Genomic DNA, 21,333 nt, shown 5'->3' with positions numbered 1-21,333 from the left:
GCTCAGAAGTCTCTTATGGCCAACCCTGACAAACGTATCTTTGATTCACCACTTGTAAGTGTCATCTCAGAAGCTTACTGCTGAATAAACATCCTTTTAGCTCTTTCTGAACTCTGGCTGGCTGAAGCAACTCAGCTTTTCTGTCTCAAACTCCTCTCCAAGGTGACTGATTCAATCTGGCTGCTCTCAGCTTATTACTCGATTGCTCTGCTTGACCTTAAACTATCTCTTAACAATTTGTTCTAATATTCAGGCTTCTTCTTATTCTCTGGCTTCAACTGCCTCAGAATTTATTCATCTGCACTGCACCAGACTCAACTCCACTCAACAGAATGCAACTGCATTACCTGAACTCATTTGAAGTGCATTCTCTTTATGCTACTCTTAAGTTGCCTCTTTTTCCTATCTGGTTTCATGAGAGTTGGACATATCCTCTCATTCATGCTGTCAAATCTGCCTCTTATTTGTCACTTTGTCTTCCCCTCAATTAGTCATTGTTTGGAATTAAAAGTGTATACTAAAGGAGAGTATTCCAGCCAGAGGGATTAAAAATATGTGTCATGTCTTCATTCCAGCTGGATCACACAGACCTAGAAGGTCTTTGGATGTGGTCTCTTGCAGAACAGCCACATTGCTGGGTTAAAATTTCTCTACACATCCCTAGTAGTATTACTTAGAGGCATACTAAAACTGTGTTACTGTCTATCTCTGTCTCTCCATGTCTACCCCCTTGCCACCCTTGTCCTGCTTTTTTCCCAGGCATTAACCTGTACTGTCAGCTCTGTAAATTTTTTGGCTATCACCTTTGCCAAAGGTGAAGCAACACATAGTGCTATAATCATGTTGTATATGCTTCTGCCTGTTATAGGCCTTGGCATTACAAGGGGTTTGGCTTATAAACAACTAAGAGAAGCCTACTATAGAGGTTGGAAGCATTTCTACCTGGTCCATACCTCCTTGAAGCAATGAACATGAAACAACTTAGCATCCTGAATGCCTTCTGGGTACAAAGTAGGGAGGAAATAAACTGATTACAATTCTAAAAATATCTTAATATCAAAGGGCAATGTATTAACAAGTGTTGTTAAGGGTGTTTAGAAACAGTAGTGCTGAACACTGTCAGTAGGGATACAAGTTAAATTACAGAAATGATGTGCAAGGTATCAGCTCTAAAAACAAACATATAAGTAGCATTAAACATACTGAGCAGATTGTACTTATGTATTTATGAATATATTTGTAACAATAACTAATGGGAAAAGAGGCAATGAAATTTCCAGTGTAGCAAAGAAGGGTATAAGGGAAGGTTCAGAGGAAAGAAAGGCAGAGGGAGAGATGGTATAATATTTTCAAACAATAAAAGAAATAATAGAAAATAGAAACAATGCATGGTAACATACTTGTAATCCCTGCCCTAGGGAGACTGAAACAAGACAATCAGGATTTTGAGGCCAGCCTAGAATACACAGTTCAAGGCCAGCTATGCTGTGACAAGACCCTATCTTAAAACAGAACAACAAAATTAAACCAGAACTTGCTGTAATCCATTTGCCATACTACTAGCTGACTTTTTTAGGGGGAAAAAAAAAAAACAGTCTGTCAGAGGCACATGTTCCTCTTCTTTATTACAGCACTACTCATAGCTGCCAGTATGTGGAATTGGCCTATGTCTGTCTACTAACATAAATGTATGAGGAAAATGAAGTAGGTGTATACAGTAGAATACTCTTCAGCTAGAAAAAGAATTCTGTCATTTATATCAACATGACTGAAACTAAAGATCATTCATTTTGTTAAGTGAAATAAACCAGGAACAAGAGAATGAGTATCTCTTCCGTGTAGTCTGAAAAGTTGATCATAGAAACTGAGTGGGAAAGTAGTCAACAGAATCTGGTATTGTTCTGGCTTTGCAGGAGACCTGCTGCTGGCCATTGGTGAGTGAGCCACTTCTCTCTGCACTGCCTTTCACTCTCTGAAAACAAATGCATTATGACTACCCTCCAATCACCAATGTGGAAAGGCTTTAAAAAATAAAACGGGAGAAGAGTAGTAAAGAAACAACTATTACTGGGAGGTCTACAGAGTAGACAGGAAGGGGAGGAAAGGAGAAAAGAGAGAAATTGAGACTGCAGAAGCAAGAAGGAACAAAAGAAATTAAACAAAGAAATTGGTCAGTAGTGAGGCCGCTGGCTAAACCATCCTGCACATACGGATGGGAGGGCACACTGCTTGTTGACATCAAGCAGAGCAAGTAAAAAGTACATGTCTTAGCAAACATATCAGACCAGTCAGCAGTGACAACCAGCTTAGGAGGCAAATAGAAGCCTGTGTTTGAATAAGAAGCACGTCACTGAATTTGGAAGTGTGAAATGTTTTGAGGTTTCAGTTAGTTGGTTAATTAGTTGTTTTGTTGGCTGATTGATTTTTAATGGAGAGATTGTCTTGTTTTGTTGAAACAGGATCTCAGTATTTAGCCCGGGCCTTCTTCAAATATGAGATTCTCCTGCCTTAGCCTCCCAAGTGCTAAAATTACAGGCTCATGTCCAGTGAGGTTGAGTTTGTAATGAAAGAGAGAGGTTAGCAAAGCCTCGCGAAGGTAAAGATATTTGAAACTGTCTCATTGGAGAATTGATTATGTATTGCTTCTCCATATTGACTGTCTTCTCCAATGAGTTTGTACCCCAAAAGTAGCAGAAGCTAAGGAAGCCTGTTGCTTAATGATCTGGGAACTATACGATGAAGATACTTCCACCTCTCAGTTTATGCAAGAAGAAAGAGACTCAAAAGCAAAGGTGAACAAAAAAAAATATGACTAGACATGGTGTGTAAATTCTGATGTAAGTTTTCTATGTGATCCTGAATGCCGGAATGGTTATCTCTGATGGTTACTTGGTTGAGAAGCTTAATTAAGATTATGATCACGTTCTTGGTAGGAATGTGGAACATTTATAGAGCAGCTGACTTTGCACCACAGATTACCTTTAATTGAGGTAAACTAGATTATGCTACAGTAGTGAACACTTCACTACTCCCTAAGTGTGGAGTAGCTTAGAGACAAGAATCTCCTCTTACCTTTGTATGCCGATGCATATGGGACAAATCCCTTGTGACAACCTGAACCTAATTATCTTAACACACAATCTCTGCAAAGTTAACTAAGCTCTCTAGAACTGCTGTCAGATATGAAGTTGGCATGAGTCAGTCAGCTTGTAGTCCATTGACTGAAACTGGTCTTCACCCACCCACTACAAGAGAGTAAACAAGGAATCTGTTTTCCCAGAAAGAGACCTAGATATTAACAAACAAATAATGCCCCCCGTTGCTCAGCTTAGTACTTGGTATACAGTGAACAAGGCAGGCATCATCTGCCCTTCCCGTGGAGCTCTGGATGCAGAGTCATATGCTCCTGGGAAGAGCCAATTTCCCCCAAGCCAGGCAGGAGCTAGATCAAAGAGACTGCTCAATATATACAGAGTTATGTGGGAAAAATCAGAAATGGTAACACTATAAGTGACAAGTATGGAGAACTTAGAAATTTTCAATAAATATTTACTGAATGAGTGCTAAGTGAGGAATAAGAAGAAATTTAGCTCTCAGAAATGAAACAGGAAAGGCAACAGAGAGAGACAGATATAGGAAGAAAAAACACATGGAAACATTTTATGCTTTTCAAATGTTCTGAATAATATTTGGGAATAAAAGCTGTTCTTGGTGTATCTTTTGCTTCTAGGAAGCCTGAAATATTTCCCTGCTGGTCTCTTCTGCCATAGTGAGGGTGTGGAGGAATGAATTCCCTGCCAGAGTGTTTTGTCCTTACCTAGACAGTAGGGTGGGCATGAGTGGGAATCCTGGGCCTTGGCAAATTGACTGAAATGCCTTGTTTGTTAAAGTAAGCTTGCTTGACTGGCATTCGTCAAACTTAAAGGCCCATGGGAAAAAACGAAATCGAACAGCTAGGTGCTGAATATGCTCATGTTAAGTAGAAAGCTCATGAACACAGTTGTGGTAGAATATTAGCAAACATCTTTAAAACATTCAAAATCATTTACACAAACAAAGACTATTTAAAAACAAAATAGCAACAAGCCAAAACAACCTTAACAGTTGAGAGATCAACCTTATCTCAGTTACAAGCACTCCCATCTCTGTCCTGCACTGCAGCTCCTTTTACTCACAAGTACTGACAGTTGAATGCTTAATACTGGATTTTTTTTTCCATGTCCAGAATCACACAATATGCAACATTATTTTTCATGACTACTAAAGCTTGTATCATATGCACCAAAATATATTTGTCACCGCCTTACATTCCGACAAAATTGTCATTGTAAGTAATGCCGTTGTGAGTATATTGTAGCAGAATTTCTGTGTGCATCTTTTTAGGGTGACTTTCATAAATTACAGTTATTGAAGCAAAAATGGTGCACACATTAAGACCTATTGTGACCAATAGCAAATTGCCCTCTAAATAATATTTCTCATTGTCTACCAGAAGCATGTGAACCCAAATGTGATCTAGAGACTTAGGTTTCTTGCTAAGTGTGTGATAGCAGATGTGCCATCATTAAACCCATCAGTGTCCATGCAATACTTTCTGTTGCAACCTCATGTAGGAGTGTTTCATGTTTAGATTTCTTTGAAAGTATCTTAGGACTAGTAGTATGTTGTGCTAACTGGGTTCATTAATATCATGGGCACTGCATGTCCCAGTAGCTGTCTAGAGCTCATTCCTCACATGACAGAGCAGTTAGCTCTGCTGTTCCATTATCGCTCATGCCTTGTTTCAGGGTATGGTCAGTGTATGGGAAACTCTTCAAAAGTTCAGTGTTAGGCAATTTCCCATTTCACCAAAAAGAAAATTATTTAAAAAGAAATTCAGCTAAATTAATTATCTTAGGGTTTCTATTGAATGACCATGACCAAATACCATGACCAAAAAACAGTTTGGGGAGGAATGGGTTTATTTGGCTTACACTATAATATTCTTGTTCATCATCAAAGGAAATCAAAATAGGAGCTCAAACAGGGCAAGAACGTAGAGGCAAGAGCTGATGCAGAAACACAGAGGAGTGCTGCTTATGGGCTTGCTCCCTATGGCTTGCTCCACCTGCTTTCTTAGAGAAAGGACATGGCACCACCCACACTGAGCTGGGCCTTCCTCTATCAATCACCAATTAAGAAAGTGCCTTTCAGGCTGTCCTACATCCGGATCTTACATAGTCTCCCTCCTTTCAGATGATTTTAGCTTGTGCCAAATTGACATAAAACTGTCTAGCATACTGATTATTTTGAGCTTTGAGCAACATAAATCCAATAGTTGAAACTATAGCTATAGTGTAATCTGTGGATGTATACATAAAATACTGTTTAGCACCCATGATAAAGAATACCTTAAGAAGTGTTGCTCTTCCTTACCCTTATATTTCAGGAAGCACTAATCTCTCATTTTCAATAATGCAGCAGAGAATTTTAATGCAATAAAAGGGATAGATAGGTCTGAATTTATGTATACTAAATATTGACTGAGAGAGTGAACACTGCTAGTCAACATGTAAAATAATCAGAAGAAAAAATACTTTCAGTTAGCACAGGCATGAAAAAAAAATCAAATGTTTTTGGCTTGTTCAGTTTGTCAGTATTTTCTAATGACAGAAGAGAGGTTAAAAGACACTAAAATTAAAGAAATATATCCTTCAACAAATCCTATTTAAATGAAATAAATTGTTTAACATTCTAAGGTGTGAATATTTCAGTATTTCTTGCATTTAATTACACTGTTTCAAACTATCTTATTCAGACAGATGTAGACCAGATGTCTTCAAAATACTTGTTTTTTATTTATAATTCAAAAATTTGATTTTTTATTACAGAAAATAGTTATATACCAGTAACTGAATTTCTCATTTACTAATTATATAAAATAAATCTGTAAAATTATTAAACTGCTATATGAAATATGAAAATTGCATCATTCAGCGAACCTCATGAAAAATGACATCTGTACCTCCTAATGTGTTAATTCACAATTCAGTCAATATTTTCAGTATCATGAATCGAAACGAATGCATCTTCTAATTAACATTTTAAAACAGCATTTATAATCTTACGAAACTCTAAGATTTTATAAAATTAGAGTTCTCAAATGATTTGTTTCAAGTGCTATGCCTCTCAGTTTGATTTACTTCAAATAATAAAGGATGCAAAGGCAAGATGTTCATTGCTTTTTAAGATGATGTGTATTATATACATGTACCATGGGGAAGTGTTTGGATAGTTTTCATATATACTACTGCTGTGGGCAAGAACAAAGACCCCAAACAGCTTGAGAGAAAAGAATATACTGTATGCTGTCTTCAACCATATCAATCAAATAACTGCCACCTTATCTGTAAGATGCGTCTCTAGGCTGATTCTCTTGGAGATACTTAGATGAAGAGGAGGGAAACAATGGAACATAATATAGCTTTAGAGAGTCACACTGGAGGGAAATCTATACACTTAGTGATCTAAATTCTTCATTTGGAGTTCCAGAGAAGAGGATATGGATCTCGGGCATATCATGTATTCTAAATATTGGCAGGCACACACACACACACAAATGTGTGTGTGTGTGTGCATGTGCATTTGTATGCATGTATGGTATGTGCATGGTAACACAAAAACAGATGTAGTTTTTAAGTGGGCTGAAACTTAACTAGGTAAAGAGCATAGTTCCTGAAAGATTCCAGTGTTTTTAAAGTAGGATTTAGGAATGTCTATTTTTATTGCTTCTAACAAAGTAAATGCACTACAACTTAACACACACTTTAGACATTTTTTTCTAGGTAGACAAAAGTTTTAATATTCAATACTCATTTGTATAAGAACAGAAAAATATTGGATTGAATTCCCTTTCATTTTATTTAAATCACAATATACAGCTGACCATAAAGTAGTTTTCTTGTCTAAAGTTATCCCTCATAAATAGGGAAATTTTATACTCAAGTTCGTATACAACATAGAGGAAACTCTTCTTGTTTTTGGAAACAGCCTGTTAGCTTTCAACCAATGAGGATTTTAGATTTTTGTTTAACCATTTCTTTACTTGATGGTACCAGTAAAAGTAGACTCATAGAAACTAAACACTGAGATGGAATTATTTTGGGAAGTATGGCATAACAGTGCTGAGTGCTTTTGAATACAGAAACCAAAAACCAAACAAACAAAGCAAAAAACCCACCCCCTACAAAACCCAAAAAACCAACCCCTCCACCAGTAACACCACCAGTGCATGCACACATGCACACACGCACACACATGCACATACCCCAACTGACTGATTACTAGAGATCATGAGCAGCGAGCAGGATTCTCTAGCTGGGGAAAAGATGTCTAGTGATGCCATGGGGCAGCTTCAGTCTTGTTTTGCAGTTCTTTTAGACAGAATATCAGACAACAGGTGGTAGAAGTAGGCTAGTTGTCTGCAGGGGAGCACTATTCTGGTGTCTAGAGTGCAGGAAAGTTGAGGTGGAACAAAACTGCTTCCTGAAATATAAGGGTAAGGAAGAGCAACACTTCTTAAGGCATTCTTTATCATGGGTGCTAAACAGTATTTTATGTATACATCCACAGATTACACTATAGCTATAGTCTCAACTATTGGATTTATGTTGCTCAAAGCTCAAAATAATCAGTATGCTAGACAGTTTTATGTCAATTTGGCACAAGCTAAAATCATCTGAAAGGAGGGAGACTATGTAAGATCCGGATGTAGGACAGCCTGAAAGGCACTTTCTTAATTGGTGATTGATAGAGGAAGGCCCAGCTCAGTGTGGGTGGTGCCATGTCCTTTCTCTAAGAAAGCAGGTGGAGCAAGCCATAGGGAGCAAGCCCATAAGCAGCACTCCTCCGTGTTTCTGCATCAGCTCTTGCCTCTACGTTCTTGCCCTGTTTTATACTTAGAGCACGTCTGCAGGTATTACAGTTCAGAGAGGTAAGAAAAGCCTCTGAATTCAGGGGCTTCTTGCACCAGCAGAAGAACCTGATAGGAACTGGCACCAGATGAACAAAAAAATTTTCTTACCATACTACTAGTAATAGTAGTAATACTAAGTATATTTTCTGTTTATTTACAGGGAGCATGACAAAGATCCAGAGACGTTTTTAAAGGTATTAATGCATCTAAAAGATTTAAGGCTCAATTTCCACGTCTCCGTCCTCGGAGAAACTTTTACAGATATACCAGGTACCTGTTTTGAATTTTCTAATGTGTGTATATTACAAACATTACAAATTGTTTTGTTTTTATATAAAGACATAGGCACCCGAACTTAAGTATTAATTTCCTCTTTGTTAGAATAGTCAAGCTGAGCACTGTTAACCAAGATTATATGATAGCATTAAACTCAGATTCAATTAAAAAATACTTTAGTAAGCATTCTTTGATTTAAGTTGAGAATAGTCATCTCTTTTATAAAATATAGTTTATACAGTATATTTTTCTGTAAACAATATATTACTGTAAGCATCTTAGCACTTACAGAAAGCGGAAATTTATAATTGGATGCACAACCTCTCACCTCTGCGGTCACTGGTTTGCATTCTGCTCATGTTGGTAATGGACTGAGTACATTACCATGTGTGAGGTGCCCTGTGTAAAGCATTTGGGCATCTAATTTAAGGTGTAGTTGGGCCTTAGCCCATATCAGTGTGCTCATTGGTCTATGCCTCTGTACTGAACTGAATCAAAATTAATGTGGAAGCTGCAAGCACTGGATCGTCTCATTCTTTACGCTACATGGTGCCTTTCTAGGGTTATTTCCTTTACCTTGTATCCCAGTCTGCTGTGTTGGGGTCAGTGAAATCACAAGCATTCATATTTGTTTGTTGATTGGTTGGTTGGTTGGTTGGTTGGTTGGTTGGTTGGTTTGAACAGCCTGGGTATTGAACCAAGCAACAACAAAGGTTCCGACATAGTCTTGTTGAGCAGTTTCTTGCTATGGTGTGGTATGTCACTGAAAGGCTGCCTGCAGTACACACTCCTTTAGACAGTGCTTTCTGAGTGTGGCTTAGTGACAGGAACTGCAGCCAGCCTGTCCTCTATGGCCTCATCTCATAGCTTGCCATCTGCCTTCTGCCTTCTGCCTTCTGCCTTCTGCAGTGTATACACCAGACCTTTCTCTGGTCCTCTTAGGGAGCAAGCTTCTGTGGACCTCATCTGCCTGTTGTCTTCTGTTTTCTCCTCTCAGTCTCAGCTCTGAAGCATTTTCATGAAGCTTTCCCATGTTCTTCTAGCACACTGCTTTTCTTCATGGAGCTTCATAGTATTTTTCACCAGTCAGTGCATGCACACAATTAGTAGACTTTAAAATGTAAGTTACATAAGACTAAATAAAGACTAGCCCTGTCTCAGTCATTTCTATCACTGGCAACACTGACCAATGGAGTGCTGGAGGTTAGTAAACACTTACTAAATAAGTGAGCAAAGGTATACATGCTCTCTCTCAGCCAGGAACTTACAGTCGTGTTAAGGAGAGAACAGAAAATAGAGAAGGGATCAAACAGTTATGTATGAGTAATGAATGACACATGGAGTTTAGAGGGTTAACAGTGAATTAGCATATTAAGAGTCAACTCTATTCTAGTAGCCAGAAATAGGCATCTCATTCTTTAGGTTAGAGATAAGTTTTCTTCTATAATTTTGTTGAAGATATATATTGACCCTTTAAGTTGGGAATCTTCACTCTCTTCTATATCTATTATCCTTAGGTTTGTCTTCTCATTGTGTCCTGGATTTCCAGGATGTTTTCTGTTAAGAACTTTTTGCATTTTGCATTTTCTTTGACAGTTGTGTCAATATTTTCTATGGTATCTTCTGCACCTGAGATTTTCTCTTCTGTCTTGTATTCTGTTGGTGATGCTTGCGTCTTTGACTCCTGATTTCTTCCCAAGGCTTTCTATCTGCTGGGTAGTCTCCCTTTGTGATTTCTTTATTTTTTTTTCTACTTCCATTTTTATGTCCTGGATGGTTTTGTTCAATTCCTTCACCTGTTTGGTTGTGTTCTTTTGTAATTCTTTAAGGGATTTTTGTGTTTCCTCTTTAAGGGCTTCTACCTGTTTACCTGTGTTCTCCTCAAATTCTTTGAAAGTATTATTTATGTCCTTCTTAAAGTCCTCTATCATCATCATTAGAAGTGATTTTAAATCTGAATCTTGCTTTCTTGGTGATATGGGGAATTCAGGACTTGCTAGTGTGAGAGAACTAGGTTCTAATGATGCCAAGTACCCTGGGTTGCTGATGCTTATGTTCTTGTGCTTGCCTTTTGCCATCTGGATCTCCTTAGTGCTACCTGCCCTGTCTCTGACTAGAGCCTGTCTTTCCTATTATCTTGGTTGTATCAGAACTGTGTGGGATGGGTGTTACTGCTGAAGTTAGAGCTGGATCCCAAGATCTGCTCAGTGCTTAGGCACAGACCAGAAAGAACCAGTGCTCTGGGCCAGGAGTGAATTCCTGGGTCCTAGTGGGTCCCAGTTACTCCCTGTTTGGGGTGGGTGTTGCTGTCTCCTTACCTAAGGTACTGCCCAGGTTAGAGCTCTTTGGAGGCCTGCTTCCTCTGGGTTTTGTGAGATTGGGTGCAGAGCTACGGCCTGGGATCTTCTCAGTGCTCGGGCCCAGACCAGAAGGGGTAGTAGCCAGAAATAAAAGATGATTAAATTGTTCCAAACAGGGAAAAGCACACCTAAGCAAACATTTTAGGAATTTTACTTAAAGGAAGCAACTTCCAATGAGAAATGCTGTGGCATTGCTAATGGAAATGCTATGAAGGGATTCTGCAGACCCTGGTACATTCACATTGCCTTCCACAGACAGAGTAGTGTCAAGGTACAGAGAGTGTTGATCACTAAAGCGAATGAGGTATAACGAGGCAGAATCAGTATAAAGTCTCTGTTGGTGACCCCAGAGTGATTCTGCAGCAATGACAAAGAGATGAGTGAGGGGACTATGTGAGAGAGGAAAGCAGAGAAGAATTTGATGGTTTAAATTATGTAGAAGAAAGGAAAGAAACTTTGCCAACGTTCATAGTTGGTAAGTTCAGTTTGTGTATGCCACCATTGAGTGCTTGTGGATAGACTGACAGGAGAAAATAGAGGAAATGCCTAAGGGGTTTCTGACCAGCATCACTGCAGTACACTTTTAGCCACCTCCATGAAGCAGGCTAGATTTTCACTTCAAAGTAACATATCCTGTGTACTTCAGGATCTCTACTACTCATATCCATATTAAATAATGTAGCATTGTAGAATGTTGAGATGTGGGACAGTTTGGGGTCCAAGCATTTAGTGTTCAATAAGATCATGTTCTATCTTATTGTTCACCTGGGCTTTCCTTGAACACACGCTTATAAGACTGTTTCTCCCTACCAGGCAACTGGGACGTAGTACAGTACTTACAGAGTACTGTAGAACCTACAAGAAAGAGTACGACATTTTCTGTGTACATGTGACTTTACTTCTCCTCACACCTTGGCCTGGTTTATGTCTCAGCCACAGGTCCATGTGTCATTTCCAGTGGGAGTCAATGTTTTGGCCACCATGCTTCAGCTTGCATATGAGGGAATCAGAAATACTAAAGGAGTGAATATTGCTTCAGTTTGCTTTCTAGTTGTAGCTTTTGATGGCCATGTAGCCTTTATTTCACAAGCTTCCTAGCAAGCCATCTGCATAACCTGTCATTCTTGCTATTCCCCTGGTTTATTTAACAAATATTTCTATGGTGGTTACTACATCCCAGGCATTACTCTATGCCACTTGGAAATACTAGCGAACTTCCACACTGTTCAGGATGATCTCTTTCTCTCTCTCTCTCTCTCTCTCTCTCTCTCTCTCTCTCTCTCTCTCTGAATAAACACTTCAAGTAAGGTCACACAACTAAATAAAGTTGTAATTGATTGCTGCTTTGAGTTTTGTGTACTATTTTCTGACTCAACATTATCTAATTAAAGGTTAATTTTTCCCTAACTTACCTTCTGACACTCCTACCCTCCAAGCAGTCATAATAAGTATTACACCATTAATAACTACCTAATTGATAAGAAAAGAAACAATGACTCTGAGGGTCAGTTACTTTCAATAACTGCCTGTATGTTAGTCTTTTCTTATCTATGTAACTTTCAGATGGGTTAGAAAGCCAAGAAAGACAGAGTTTATATGCTGTAGAAACATTAGGTGGTTTTCTTCCAACTTGATTTTGTAACAGCCAGGTCCTGAACATTTGTAATCCCAGTACTCAGATGGTTGATGGAAGAGGATCTCAAAATCCAAATCAGCCTGGCCTACACAGGGAGACCATGTCTACAACCACCCCCGCCCCATTGCCTTTATCTGTCCACAAACACATAGGAGAAAATAACAGTGTTAACTGGAGACACTTGTGCCAACAAAATACTGTTATCAATACTGAATTTCTCTTGAGAATTTAAAGACTATAGTATGATTTTGTGTGGTTTTATTACTGTTGGTTATTTTCAAGCAAAAAATCATTTTATAAACATCATTTTCTTGGAAAGTGGGACAAAATTAAGAAGTTTCATTATGTTTTATAGCCCTGTGACTCAAATTTTTTTGTATTCTTCGTTTGTTTGTTTGTTTGTTTGTGTGCTTTTGTTTGTTTTGTCTTCACAAAAAGGGAGAAAGTACAAAGATAGTTGGTGACTTACGCAATGCTCCCTGGGTATACTGGGCAGTGTAGGCAAGAGGATGGCCAGGCCAGGAGTAGAGCAGGTCAGCATCCTCATCACTTAACATTGCTACAGCTGTGAACACACCTATTTTAAGTACCTTCTTTGTACCAGTCACTGCAAGTCATACAGGATGATTGAACATGGTTTGCTGCTTTATTGATTACTTCCTGGAGCACTGCCTTCAATGCTAGATTGAATATTTTCTGATCATCCCTCATACACCTGGAACTGTTCTCTGCACTTTCTCTATTGCTTGACTTAGTCTTCACAATAAACCATGCAAATCAGCCAATGTTGGATTTTTTGTTTGTGAAAAAAAATAAGATCACAGAGAAGTTTTATTGCAAAAATCCTTGATGCAAACTTTGTGCAGTCTCCAAGGCCAATGCTTAGTATGTGCTCTCCATGGCAATCCAGAGACCTCTCCCCAATTTATAGGGAAGAAAACAGGAGGTATGATTGTAGAAAATCCTGATCACTCCTGTGAATCAGTTCCATGTACTTTCATAATCCATTTGCAAATGAAAAGCTATTTAAAAAAAACTTTAAAATTTATGTCATAAATAATTTTTACCTCTTAAATATTAGAGTGTCCTCACTACAAAAAAACTGTCAAAACAAATATAAAATAGAAATATATCCCACATAATATTTGTCATCAATGTTCTCTATATATTACTTGAATGGAGGAATGGGTCTGTCATACTAAAACAATATCTTATCATGTTTAGAGTAATGTACTTTGAAACAAAACCCTAAAGAATTAAGGGATGAAAAAAGATGTCTTTTCAGTATGCATTAACACCAAATAGAACGAATTCTAAGTGGTTTTGTATCATGTTTTCTGTTTCAACAGAAGTAACCTTTATTTAATGTAATTTTTAACATTCTTCTCAACTCTCAGCTGTTAAATTAGGTAACCTAGGCTACACTAGGAACATAAAAATTGCAGTGGCTTAAAACATAAAATGGATTTTTTGTTCACACCATATGTTTATGCAGATGAGTGTTGTATGTTTATGCAGATGAGTGTTGGGTAATGTTCATGTCAGTCGATGAGGTCCCTACCTGATAAAAAGACAAAACCTGTCATTTTAAGCATTATCAGTTACCTGAAGAACTAGAAAACTCACTCCCCAAGTGGAAAAGTAACTTTTCTTTGCCTGTTGTAGCTGAATAAACTCACCTTTTCTACCTCTTTCTGAACTCTAGATGGGTGGTTCAACTCAGCTGTTCTGGCTGAAACTTCTTTCTAAGCTGAGTGATTCAATCTGGCTTCTCTCAGCTTCTCACTAAATTGCTCTGCTTGGTCTCAAACTAACTCTGGTAATTTGTTTTAATCTTCTGGTTCCCTTTTATTCTCTGGTTTCAACAGCCTCATGAGCTGCCTAAACTCTCTAACTCAACTGCCACAAATTGCCAAGGGAACTCAACTCTACTATACTGACTCTGCGATGACTGACTCCCAAATGACTGACCCTCCCCTCTCCCTGTGCTGCTCTTATAGCTGTGCTGTTCTGATGAAAATTGGGCATATCCTATCTCTGCTTCATTCTGTCAAATCTTTCTCTTATTTATCACTTTATCTGTCCTTCAATTAAATGTCACTTTCAAACATGGCTGATTTCTTCTACAAAGTAATTTTACCTTAACTGTGTGTACTAAGGGCATGTCTGTATTCTAGACAGAGGGATAAAGGTGTATGACATGTCTGCATTCCAGCTGGACCACACAGATCACATCTTTGGGTGCAATCCCTTGCCAGAGCTGCCATGTTGCTGGATTAAAATTCCCCTATACTTATGTCATCGAGGAACTGCACTGACTTATAAATAGCACAGGCTCTACTCTATTTATTGGCCAAAATGTCAAGGCACTGCCCAGTCATAAGAAAAGCCAGTCCCGATCTTTATCAGAAGCCAGGAAACAGAAATAATTTTATAAACTGCTCAGTGGGCCACCAGAACTCATTAATGTACACCATGATTTGTAGCTCCTCAGAGAGAAGGCTTCTATCCAGGTTTCTATCCCTGTCTGGATAGGTCTAGCCCAGTTAATAAAGAGATTACAAAGTTTGTGGGCATTGGCTGCAACATTCTGGTTGGAAGCAACCTGATGGTTTCTGAAGATACATCTGGTAATTCATAATCCTTTAAGAGGGACCCTCTATGAAGTAGAGGTGGTCTGTGAAGTAGGTAAGTTCTAGGTGTTTTGGCATTTTATAAAGCTTATAGAGACTAGCAACCTGGAATGGTTTCCTCCTTCCCTGGGGACATCTGGCAACATGCACATTTTATTGTCATAAATGTTGGGCAGGGAGTGAGATATTGCCAAATAGGACACTAGTTATTCTGCCAAACATACTACAAAACTCAGCTCAACCCAACAACATAAGCATATCCAACCTAATAAAATATCAGCAGCACCAATATTGAGAAGGTTTGATTATAGAAATTTAAATCATCAAAATAGGTTAGAATTGGATTCTATAGTTTTCCAGATGAGCATCAGCTAACTCAGCTGTGCAATAAAGTGGACATAGGAAAGGAAAAACAATAAAACCACATACTCTATTTAAATGAATTTTTATGAAGATTTCCATAGGAAGTAGGTAATTTGAGGGAAAGTGCTAAAATGGTATGCAAATTTTGTTATAAGACTCGGGGACTTCTCTTTGGAGTTTGTATGTAGAATGAGTTTCTGAAATGTTTTCTGGATACCAAGAAGACATTGAGTGTGCTGTATCTTAAAAGTTCATTCTTATTCAGACAATTAAAAGGTCATTTTGCTCTATAAACCATCTGCATCTAGTTTTGTGTATAAAAGGAACCAAGAAGCCTAGAAACTCTTCAATGCACATGTTTGAGTGTTGGCCAGTTCTCATGACAAGGTCACATTGTTAGCCCTTGAGATGATTTTTTTTTAATTTTAGTAAATGTTTTAAATATCAAGTCAATGGAATGTGTTTGTATACTTCATAATTTCCCACAAATGGTAATTCTAAACAAAATACTCTTTTGTGTAAGCAGCCAAGACCTTATGTAAGATTCTTCTTCCTTCTTACAGATATGGTAGTCTTACTTCAAAGGATTTTTAGCTGAGACATTCAGGCAGCCAAAAAGGTCTGAAGAAAACTGAAAACCTGAAACATGGTTTTGGCAGACAGAAGCCATTCTGGTTCCCCTGTTATTTAGGTCACGAGTGGGGTGTGGAAAGCTGCTGAGTAGCATCTGGCCTGGCAGTGGGTACTCCTATGATCGTGTCATGGTCCTGGTTCTTAGCTCTGGAGTAAAATGCTTGATAATCATGTGGCAGTTTCCTCCCCTTACCTCCTCTTTGCCTCAGCTTCCAGCTACTGTCTCATCTTCAGCAGTGTGACTATTCCAAAGAGCTAGTACCAGGAAGAGATACACAAAGAAACCACATTAATATAAAGTTTTTACATTTTTCTGCAAACCAAGTCCAATACAAAATAATCTATTAATTGATTAGTATTGAATCATAAGATCATATGTGGTATGAAATAAATTCTACTAGTAAGACAGGACTGAACTCCACTGTGTCAAGAACATACCATTCCTTCAGCCAACCCTCTTTCTGAGTATATTTTTAGTCACTCTTTACTTGCTTTACATGAAGTTGTTTACCAGCCGCCTCAGAAAATTCCCTCTAGAATCTAATAGTCTGATCTGAAAGGCAAAAAGTTTATATGTTTACATTTTATTATAGCATGCCTTTGTTTATAACTTCTTCATAATTTGGGGTATATTGCTCAATCTAATATACTGAAATCCCTAAGTATAGTAGAGAAAATGACATATTAACTTCATTTAGATGCTAAGGTGTAAATGAAAATCTCAATACATGGAAGTGCCCTCGAATGTCTTTCAGAAAGAGGTATGTGAGAAAGTCTGTTTCCCAGGAATCCAAAACCCAAGATGAGGGGAATTTGTTGCCAGTATTATGGTAAAATGACGATGACAAACCACCATGGCAAAAATAAAGAAGACTAAAGAAATGAAAATAAATTTTCTCCTGACTGGAAAAAATCAATACTATGTATATTTTTCATAGCAGAAATGGTAGTGCATTTTAAGATAATTTAAAACCTTAGCAGAGTCCAATTAGGGTACCACCATAGTACTTTATATGTCCTCCCACAACTGCTGTGCGCTTTCTACAAAGAAAGTAAATGAAAGAGAAGAATATCAGAGCTACCAGGTACAGAGGAATTACGACAGAGAACGTGTCCTGTCAGACTCAAAATGCTTATGAAATGATAGCTTTTAAAGAGTGCATTACAGATCAGTACAGGAGTTTTGACCTGCTCCGTTTCTGACCTGGGCCTGTTCACCCCTCCTTAGGCAACCTGGTGGTCCCCCACTCTCAGGAGGTCACCATATTGATGCCGAACTTAGTGTAGACACCCGATCTGCTCAGTGCACTACAGCCCAAAACTCCTGGACTCAAGTGATCCTCCTGTCTCAGCCTCCCAAGTAGCTGGGACTACAGGCATGCGCCACCATGCCCAAGTAGCCCAAAAGCTTGTAATACCCAAGATAAAACTCACAGGCCACATGAAGCTCATGAAGAAGGAAGACCAAAGTGTGAGTGCTTCAGTTCTTCTTAGAAGGAGTAACAAAATACTCATGGAAGCAAATATGGAGACTAAAGTGTGGGACAGAAACTGAAGGAGAGGCTGTCTGGACACTGCTCTACCCTAAGATTCCACCTCACACCAGTCATAATAGCTAAGATCAAAAACTCAGGTGATAGCAGATGCTGGCGAGGATGTGGAGAAAGAGGAACACTCCTCTATTGTTGGTGGGATTGCAAGCTGATACAACTACTCTGGAAATCAATCTGGCAGTTTCTCAGAAAATTGGACATAGCATTACCTGAGGACCCAGCTATACCACTGTGGGCATATACCCAGAAGATGCTCAAACAGGTAGCTGATAAACAATAAAGGTAATGATACGAGAAGAAATAAATTCTACATCAAAATTTAAGGGAAAATCTATAATTTTACCAATAATAAAATAAATGTGAATGCACAGGATTTATGAGTAAGCAGTTGTAGTCACCAAAGCAATAAAAGGAAACATACATCATGAGCAACACCAGCCAGCGTGTGGGGTAACATCTGTATTCAGGATGAACACAAATATAAATAATTTTCCTGAGCCCTGTAAATTAATATACTTTGATTTTTCTTGGTAATTTCACATTGCAAATTCCATTTAGTAGATCCCAAGGTAGAGGAACAGATGACCAAAGTCGTTTTAGCCTCATTCCCTTCTCTGCCATCTCATTGCTAGTAGAACACTGAGGTCCTGTTCATGTCTGACCCCACCCCCCACCTGCTTCTGGCTGACAGTATTGCTCCTGTTTTCTAAAACCTTGCCTTTTGCAAAAGACTCACAGTGCTCTCCCAGGCTCTGGGCATTTGTATGCTGCCCATTTTACACACCAAATAGCAATATTCTTCCTAAACCCCCACCACCCAAGAACAGACTTGTAGTACCACAATAGTAATAACTATATATCTTTCAGATTTTCTTTTGTATGCTGAACTTCAATTCTTTTATATTAAGGGAGCTTACTCACGGCCCTACACTAACCTAGTGTCTCATGAATTCCCATTCTTTGTCATCTTCTGAATGCATCTGTTCATTTATCCACCTCTTTGTCTTGTGTTATTCACTGCCTAAATTCCTCTGCTCCTTCCCCCACAGGCACACATACCCTTTCTTCCCCTGACGAACTCCCAAATCTAGCAAAGTCTCTTTACCTTTGTATTGCTAGCCATACTCAGTCCTTCACTTGTCAACCTCATGTCACACTGCACTAGGCTCATTTGACATCTGGCTGCTGGGGTGAGGCCATGGCAGAGCTCCCCCCAGAAAACAGTTTCTAGGGGTATAATACCAACTCAAGATGACTTACATAGAGCAGTTGGGGCCTTTCGTATTTCCGTCCCCACTGATGAGGGTGAAGGTCCCTGTTCATGGCTGAGCAGCTCCTTTCTCAGAAAGGCCCTGGTAATTCCATCCACCCTTTCCTTCTAAATGCTGAAAACATCTGCAGTGCAAGTAATGTTAGCAATGCACTCTGCTTTCTTGGTGCAGGGTCCCGAAAGAGTCTGTACTGTTTCTGTGGTCACTCCCAGGCGGGCCATGCCTTGGCTTGTCATCTACTCCTGCAGCTCCACTGAGTGGGATATGTGTAATTTCTACTAGAGGCAGAAGATTGAGAGTGAGTCTCAAGACAAGATCATTTTCCATTCTACCAGGGGGAAGACCATGAAGATATTATGTTCCGGAATACAACTCCCAAAACATCTCTGAAGAAATTGTTCTCAGAAGTTATAACTGTGTGAACATCACTGAGGAAAAAAAAAATGTTCTTTCATTTTCATAAAATGATCTCAAAGTTTGTGGGAAATGTACATTTGAGAAAGACACATGGAAATTAGTTAATGAATGGAAAAGATAATCAAGACATTCATAGACAAATAGGAATGTGGAAATAGACCTAACTGAAAGCTTGTAATGGCATCCATGGCTTAGATGTACTGAAATGCAGAAGAAAGAACGTCTCTGTAGACAAGAGAGATGAGACTGTAACCCACCCAGAGCTTTGGTTACATGTGGTCACTTTGGGGTTCCTGCATTTGTATATTGTAATCATATGTCATGGTTTGGATCTTGATGTGATCACAATAATATTTTCTCCACTCTGAGACCAGCGGAAGGTCTATGTGTCTCAGCCTGACTATTCCTGTTGTGCCTCCCTCAGAACTGGAGTCTGACAGAAGACAGCACAGTAAGGAGTGTGTGTCTGGATCCACGCAGTAAGCTTTGTCAGCAGCTTCCCTTGGCCTATGTAGGTTTAGTTGCAAGGGAAAGGTAGCAGCTCTGTGCTGCCATGAAATGAAACAGGACCATGATCTGGAAGGTCAGCTGTCGAGTTCTGGCTCTGCCACTCTTACCTCGGTCACCTCTTCCTGCTCCATTTTACTCACTGTACCATCTGTTCCTTAGGAGGGGCTGGTACTTTGTATACCAGGGCTTCTCAACTTCAAATGAGGTTCACATTTCCACCTGAAAACATTTTACTAAGTTTTATTAGAAAAACAGTTAGAATCATAATGATGTTTTTTCAAAACATTCCATATTATTCCCCATCAAGTAATTAAGTCACTGGTATAAACCAGGTACAACTATTCCAGTTACCCTCCTCTGTGATTTGATCCCATCACTGCCTGTCGTATTCTTCTTACTTCCAAGAACCAGAGGAAACCTCTTCCCCAATAAATCCATTCCTTCTCCTATCCATCTCCTTAGTGAGCTCACCAACAATGCCATATCTGATCCAAACCTTTGAAAGATGCAATTCTTTCTTGTGTATATTTTTCTGCTGTCCTTATCAATCAAATAAAGATTCATTCATCTGTTCTTCCCAGACAACTATAGAGTTCCCTTATTTGTAGAAAATACCTTCCAAGGTCTTGAGTACCTGTTTGCACATATTTGTGTGTGTGTGTGTGTGTGTGTGTGTGTGTGTGTGTGTGTGTGTGTTACAATGTAAGCAGTTAATACAGTATGGCTGTAACTTTTGTAGTTTGAGTTTTAACAGCAAAACTACCATGAATTTTCTCTTCTTCACAATTTCATGGATAGAATATCACACAAAACCTTTTCTGCCTTTTCTTCTTACAAGTTTTTAACCTCTTTCTTACACTGTTACTTTGGCCTTGGCATATCCAGATCACCAGTATCCTATTTCACTGTGAGGCCGTTATTAAGTAAATTAAAGGCTATTTGAATACAAGCATGAATAGCACTGTAGTCCATCTGACAGCCAAACCAGCAGATCAACTTCTGAGTGACCAGTGTAGGGTGGCTCCCTCATAGCGTGGGGACGGAGTGAAGCAGGAAGAGCTTGTGGAGGAGCCTGGCAGTGTGACTTCTACCATGCTGTCTTCAGTGCAGAGTGGTGCACAGTTTAACACTAATTTTTAGAATTTGAAATTTAAAATTTTCAGATCTCAGTTGACAACATGTAATTAATTGAAACTGCTAAAAGTAAACTGATGGGTAAGGGAGATCACTCTGCCTTTGTAGCCTACATCTGTCCTTACAGACACATACTGGACTGCAACCTGGATACAGCAGCGTTCTCTGATGGTAGCTCCCATTACCACCCAGACTTCCCATGACCTGTGGAAGTTCTTCCTGTTATCCAAGACTCACTTCAGTCACCTTCCCTGACTTCTCAAGGATTCCACTGTCCTTCTTTGGGTGGACAAGAAATTGTCATTTCCTTTGCAGTGTAGCTGGCAGTGTTTTAAGGATGTTATATAACCTAAACATCCTAGACTGCAGTGTTTGCAAACTTCTTACCATGATCCACACCGAGATTCAAATTTACATTGTGGCCCCGTGTGCTCATGAGTATAGGCATGTGTATAAATGAAACAGGTTTCATGATGTAATGTATATTCCTGTTACATTTGACCCAATGGAATTAATGTTTTCTGTTCTATGTCATTCTTTTCTGCTGGTCTAAATTGATTTCACAGCCTTTAGTTCTAGTTGTAAAAGACAAC

At 38.9% G+C, this 21,333-nt stretch overlaps 1 protein-coding gene and 1 long non-coding RNA gene across 15 annotated transcripts in view; one reads left to right on the top strand and one right to left on the bottom strand.

The window, feature by feature from the left end:
* Nucleotides 1-18,939, bottom strand: part of LOC143441299 (uncharacterized) — a 30,350-nt gene extending 11,411 nt beyond the window's left edge. For both annotated transcript variants that reach the window (XR_013108572.1, XR_013108573.1), the window contains exons 1-2: nucleotides 18,669-18,939; nucleotides 16,049-16,110 (exon numbers count right to left, since the gene is read on the bottom strand). This is a non-coding gene — a long non-coding RNA (uncharacterized LOC143441299). The remainder of the gene's footprint in view (nucleotides 1-16,048; nucleotides 16,111-18,668) is intronic.
* The window catches only part of Qtman (queuosine-tRNA mannosyltransferase), a 345,771-nt gene that overhangs the window by 310,499 nt on the left and 13,939 nt on the right, over nucleotides 1-21,333 (top strand). For all 13 annotated transcript variants that reach the window (XR_013108571.1, XM_076928704.1, XM_076928703.1 and 10 more), the window contains one exon: nucleotides 8,115-8,224. Coding sequence is in view for 12 of the 13 variants with exons in the window: in XM_076928704.1 (XP_076784819.1) it covers nucleotides 8,115-8,224 (110 nt within the window). In the remaining variant the exon portion in view is untranslated. The remainder of the gene's footprint in view (nucleotides 1-8,114; nucleotides 8,225-21,333) is intronic.

This window comes from Arvicanthis niloticus, chromosome 2 (assembly GCF_011762505.2).
Source record: "Arvicanthis niloticus isolate mArvNil1 chromosome 2, mArvNil1.pat.X, whole genome shotgun sequence".
Taxonomy (NCBI): Eukaryota; Metazoa; Chordata; class Mammalia; order Rodentia; family Muridae; genus Arvicanthis; species Arvicanthis niloticus.
Note: the sequence above shows the minus strand (reverse complement) of the source record. Positions and strands in the feature narration are given on the sequence as shown.